The 6,012-nt window shown below is 38.8% G+C and overlaps 1 protein-coding gene across 1 annotated transcript; it reads left to right on the top strand.

The window, feature by feature from the left end:
- The first annotated feature begins 571 nt into the window (after positions 1-571).
- On the top strand, positions 572-4,135 carry LOC146963625 (uncharacterized). The gene is made up of 9 exons (XM_085767243.1): positions 572-1,041; positions 1,140-1,273; positions 1,917-2,022; positions 2,292-2,473; positions 3,085-3,173; positions 3,262-3,330; positions 3,486-3,590; positions 3,676-3,750; positions 3,860-4,135. Exons 1-9 carry the CDS (start codon positions 593-595, stop codon positions 4,028-4,030), a joined length of 1,380 nt encoding a protein of 459 aa, XP_085623369.1. The 5' UTR covers positions 572-592; the 3' UTR covers positions 4,031-4,135.
- Positions 4,136-6,012: the final 1,877 nt, after the last annotated feature.

Genomic DNA, 6,012 nt, shown 5'->3' with positions numbered 1-6,012 from the left:
AAATTTATCAAAATTTGACTTGTGTTTACTGTTTTACAGTTGTTTTTTTTACAGTTTTTATTTCATGTTCCCACTGAAACCAACCTGAAGTGAGGGAAGACAGTTTTTTTTTTTCTTATAACTTATTGCATTTGAATATACTGTTGCTTTAATGTAGTTGAGTCTATTTTTCTTAGTTTTATCATATTAAAAATGCTCCGATAGGTGAAGAACATTTAATCCTCAATCATTTTAGACTAAGCCTTGGTTCAACTCTCCTGGCCAAGCTGGCTGAACAACACACGCACTGCATCCTTGGCTGTGATTGGCTGCATCTCAAGCATGGAAGAATTTGCATATAACAGGCTGTGACACACACAAGCCTCTGCACCCACAGGAGTGTGAAGAATTCAGCAGGAAACAGGTAGGTCACTGTTACTCTCTCTATTCACACTTGTACGTGGTGTATGAACAAAGTGTAGCTGTAGTTCAGTGCCGCTGATTTGTTTTGTTTCTTCTCAGTTTTAAGTGTTAAACTAGGAGTAAAGGTAGGAGTAAAGAGTGCATGGTAACTTCTTCTTTTTTCCAGGAGTGGAGGGTGTGTTGAAGCTACATGGTCAGGATGAGGAAATCTGAAAAAGCACCAGGCCTGGAAGTGTTATCCACTACAGATGGGTTAAAAAATCCCTTTCAAGTTTTGAGCCCTTCAGTCTCCGTTAACCAAACTTTCCATGTTCACCCACATCATGGTAATGTCGGGCCAAGCTGTTGTTGCATAGACCCGCATTATTTCTGCCAAAGCCAGTACAGAGGGGGACCAGTGAGCCGAGCGTATCCAGGGAGTCATCCGGCTTGTGGGGCGCAGTTTGTTGAACTGATGCATCACAGCCACAGACAGCCGGAGGATGGAAGAGCCCATTTTGCCAGGATGGATTTTCATCATCCTCCTCGTCCTGAAGGCTTCTTCCCAGCAGCCTGCAGGCACAGTGACATGAGAGGACAGTGCAGCTGTTGGGACTGTGAACCAAGTCAGTGTGGATCAACACAGCCTCCAAACACAGGGTAACTGAGGAGAAACTCTCTTCCTTTTATTCATACAATAGTTTGTGTCATTTAAGGATTAATTTGATGACATAATGGATGTATTTTCTTACATTTAGAGAAGAGGATGAACACAATTCTCAGCTTCAGATGGATGAAGAAGAGCTGGATTTGCCGCTGCCGCTTAGATCTGATGACGAGTGGCAACACTACAGTCCCGTCCGACCTCCTCCACACTGTATCCCTAACTATGGTAAGGAAAAATTGAGTAAAGGAAAAAATAAACTTCATGAGCAAAATATACTGTTGCTCATAAAGTTGGAATATATGAAATGATTGTGACAATGTGAGTTATTCTTGATAGATAAAGTGTATATCTTCTCAAAACATTATTGACCAATCTCTAAACATATCACTGTAAAAAATTAACCCACAATTAACCTTTATGATAGTAATCAAAAGAGTAATGTGTCTGAAAACAAAATTATTCCAACTTTATGGGCAACAGTGTAGTTTGTTCCTGCTTCCATTTTATTGGTAAAAAAAAAATAGTAATAGTATTAGTTTACAGTGTGTGTGTTTTTACTGGTTTACCGTATTGTTTCCACTATTTATTTTATTTTTTAGAATGAGAAACATTATCTAATGGAGATCTGACTCAGTTTAGAAACAGTTTGGCACCAGGTTTCCAGCTGTGTCAGTGTGGATATATGTTAATGCCAGTGGTGGAAGTGGCAAATTGCATGGGAAGCTATTATATTTTTAATTATTGCGCTCGCAGGCAAGTCAATCTACTCAGTTCTGTATAGACATGCACTATCACACAGAACAGTTTGAACTGTATCTAAAGGTCTTCATTATACACTGGATGTCAGGTATTATCTATCATTCTGCAGGAGAAGGATGGTACAACCTGAACCCAGTGAACAGATGCCCTCCTCAGCCATGCCACCACTCTGCTCCCTGCCAGCAAGTACGACACTGGGACAACGCTCAGAACTGGTAAAAAAAAACACACACACACACACACACACACACAAAAAAACAACACTCCTGTTAGAGGATTAACTATAGGTGTAGCCTACTCCCTATACCTATGTACTATATAAACATTATATTTCTCAAAGGTCACTGTTTATGTTCTTGAAAAATGCAGAGAATCAGGTGCTGCAGTCCTTACACAGACCTGTCACATGTCAGCAGGATTTAACAAAAGAGGCCTTGTTTGTTTTTCTTTCTTGCTGCTTCAGGCTCCAACATCACGCTCGCAGCTGTGTGAATGACAGGGAAATGGCTCAAGGAAGTGTGTCAGTCAATGTGCCTCAGTTCTCCGCTCCCCCTGCCCAGGGCGTGTCCCAGGTCAGTGTGATGAACCTGAACGCTGCGGGAGCCGAGGCGTCCGTCTCACATCCACATGTGCGAAGAAGAACCATCACTCTGCCTGACGAGTGCCGTGAGTCACTTCATTCCCTCAGTTAAATTAATGAATTAATTAAAACTGAGTGTTGCCTGTTTGGGCGGCGCAGTTTATGTTCCACCAAAATAATTATTTTGAACATGATACAATGCTGTTTGTACTTGTAGTGCAATTTGCAGTAATTAATTAGTAAAGGAAGCATAAATCAGCCAAACCTGCTTACAGGCTTGGTATAATAAATCAAAAATACACAAAGATGTGCTTGTTTCTGTTGTTGACACAAGAGCTGAGCAAAATTTGAGTAAAAGAATAATCATTTTAAAAAGTACCATCTAACAAAAATGTATTATTGTAATTTGTTGCTTATTTATCAGGTTGTAGTTGTTGCATTTGGTTAAGTGTAAAATTAATAATAATAACGGTTTCCCGTAAAGTACAATCCAGTGCAACAACAATAAACACACCTTAAAAAGGTATTAGTATCGTTGGTTGTCAATGTGAATATTTTTGACTAAAAAACAAACTCACTTTAAATAAGATGTTTTTGTTTTTGGGGTTATTCAGAGTAATTTTATACTTATGATAACATCTGCAGAAACAGTAAATACTGACATTTATTCATGATTCCTGGTTTCTTCCCTACTCAGGAAACATCTTTATAACTTATTCTTCGGATGTGTGCTCAGAGATGGTCCCCTTCGTTGACTTCCTCACAAAGCAGGGTTTCCGACCAGCTGTAAGTTAGCTGTTACTTTTATGTCTGATTTTTTTTTAAAGAAAAAAAAAATGTCTTGTGAATAATCAGTCTGACTTCAATTTCACAGATTGACATAATTGACAACCCAATTAGACGCATGGATATCAACAAGTGGAAGGACAGTTACCTAAAAGATGTAAGTGATTTTAGCAGCATTTTAAATGTCTTGTATTGCTGTAATTATTCTGCTATCTTTAAGCTATGGTATTAACAATTATCAGTACAAGACTATATATACTTTTTTTTCACCTGAAAATGTGTCTAAAATGTGTATGTTTTTTTTTTTAACAGCCATCAAACCTGATTATCATTGCCATCAGTCCAAAGTATAAGGCAGACATCGAAGGATATGTAGCAGACAGCCATGGTCTACACACTAGATACATTCACTCTATGGTGAGACAGTGTTTGTTCTTTGTTTAAATGAGGCTTCATTCTGTAAAGAGGGTCACTACTTAAGTCTTAAATCTCATTTTTCCAGATGCAGAGTGAATTCATCCAGCAAGGCAGCTTGAACTTCAGGTTCATACCCGTTCTCTTCCACAATGCATCACAGGTTAGAGAGCCAAACTCCTCAGATTGAGAACTGACAACATTTTATCTATTTGCATTTATTAAATGAAATTGTAATACCCCATGCATGAACGTACATGCACTCTTTACAGGCACATGTCCCAAACTGGCTCCAAAACACACGTGTTTACCATTGGCCTCAGGACACGGAGGATTTGCTTCTGCGGCTGCTGAGGGAGGAGAGGTACGTTCCTCCTCCTGTGCCAATGGAGCTCACCCTCATCATCAGGCCTGTGGTTTCAAGTGCTGCAGCTACACTGTAAAATACACACTGTATGTATTTGATGTTTCTGTTTCCTGCTGATTTTATCAGGAGTTATTGTGCAGCTTCTGTATCTTATACAACAACATTTTCTACAATAAGTTGTGTTGTGTAATGTACAGCTTTTCAGATGTCTTAATAAAGTTTGTTGCCTCTGTGCACTAAGATTTTTAAGGTGTGGCTCTGTGGCAGCATTAGTCTGCCGTGTTGATCCAAAGTGAATGAGCTCAACAAATACTGGACTTGCAGTGAACCACTGCAGACAAGTGACATGTTTTGACAACTGCTGGATGAATAGTCTTGAAATCTGTTCCTGGCAAGTGTTGATGTTTACCAGGATAAACTGTGACAGCAGTGATCAATGGTACACTTGTCATCGTCACCCTCAGGGCAAAAATGAAATTTGCCCGACACTGTTTGAACAAATTGCATTTCCACATGGTCCACATGCCAAATGCCAAATGCAAACATGATAAATAATAATGATTAAAGTTTTACTCAGCATTACACAGTTGTCATTGTCACAGTGAGCTATGGATGTATTGTTAAAACTTATTCAGTTACAAGTTTAGGTAGGTATCATAATACTGTACATCCATGCTGTGAGCTTGGTAACACCCTGACAGCACAGCACTGCTAGTATTTCTATTCTTTATTAAGCCTATTCAGACTTACCTGTCCCTTTTACTGATTCTAACTACTCATTCATACTTTGTGCTATAAAAACCCCTATCAAACCGGTGAGCTTTTCCTTAAGATAGGATCGGATCAAATCTTTCTGCTCTGTGAACTTCAACTACTCAAGCATAGGCCTACTCGCAGCTACAGACTTAATTCAACCTACAAACTGTTCAGACTTTCAGCTATTAAACTTCTTTTTAACTTTTTAATATATTCTACTATTTTTAAATTATCACTGCTTAAGTTTCTCCAGATGACTTTTGAGTTTATAATGGGTGTGTGTACTGCATCTAATTAGCAGTGCCCTCAAAGCCAGGGGGTAAAAATGTATTTTTGTTTTTGTGCTATACAAATAAAGTAATTATTATGAATTGCCATTATGTAACACTGGAAAGCTCCACCAGTAAGTGAAATGTAGCCAACCGTGCACTGCTGCAGCATGAAGGGTGGTTTTGTTGGTGTAGGAAATGTTGCTTATTTTCATTTTAACTTTATTAAGTTTAACACTGAAAAATGCCTTATGGTGGCATGTCCATCACTCGCTATCAGCTGACATCATCATGACACCAAGGCATCTACTGTATACTGTGCCTTAGTGTTAATGTGTAGGGAATGTGACCTATGTATAGTGAAACCGCCCTGAGCAGGTTTCTTCCAAATCTCCAAACCCAGTCATAGATCATCTTCCAGCAAAACCCATGTGACATTATCAGTTCTACTCTGGGTACCGGACGGTATCAGGAGAACAGATTTTGTATTTGTTATTTCAAATTCAAAGTTCTCTTGTACATTCACCTACTTTAAACATCCATGTCTCCCTATTCAGTATATTTTTGTTTGTCTGCATTATGAAGATTTCAGTCCTGACATAAGCCTTTCCAACTCTTCAGCTGTTACACATGCAGGATTTCCCCTTTTTTTTCTGCCTTTTGAACATTTCTACTGCTTACCATTCATCTCTCAGCTTACAAGTTATACTTTTCAGTTAAAGCTTCAGAAGTTTCTTCAGCTACTTCAGCATTGTTTCAGTAATGGCATTGAGCCTTCAGCATTCACACACATTTTCTTCAGGAAATGCACTTTGCAGTGTAAGAGTTAAGGATGCTAGAGGGCAGAAAGGAGCACAAGATGGTGCTGTTTGCACACACATGCTAAATCTTCCTTTTAGGTTCAGCTGGAAAGTGATTTTGGAAACTGTTTATTTTGAAGCTGCCACAAAAAACTAAATATAACAAGATGAGTAATGATTTATAAATAATATTCAGTCACTTGTGAGCACCATAGTTGGTGGAAGGAACCATC

Source organism: Trachurus japonicus, chromosome 22 (genome assembly GCF_045865225.1).
Source record: "Trachurus japonicus isolate A0001 chromosome 22, Traja_1.0".
NCBI lineage: Eukaryota > Metazoa > Chordata > Actinopteri > Carangiformes > Carangidae > Trachurus > Trachurus japonicus.
This window is presented reverse-complemented; position numbering and strand designations above follow the sequence as displayed.

Bases quoted from the DNA above. Each gene is read 5' to 3' on its own strand.
- LOC146963625 (XM_085767243.1), top strand. From the start codon at position 593: ATGGTCAGGATGAGGAAATCTGAAAAAGCACCAGGCCTGGAAGTGTTA. The intron at 1,042-1,139 runs GTAACTGAGGAG...TCTTACATTTAG, and splicing joins ACACAGCCTCCAAACACAGG to AGAAGAGGATGAACACAATT. The intron at 3,751-3,859 runs GTTAGAGAGCCA...CACTCTTTACAG, and splicing joins TCTTCCACAATGCATCACAG to GCACATGTCCCAAACTGGCT.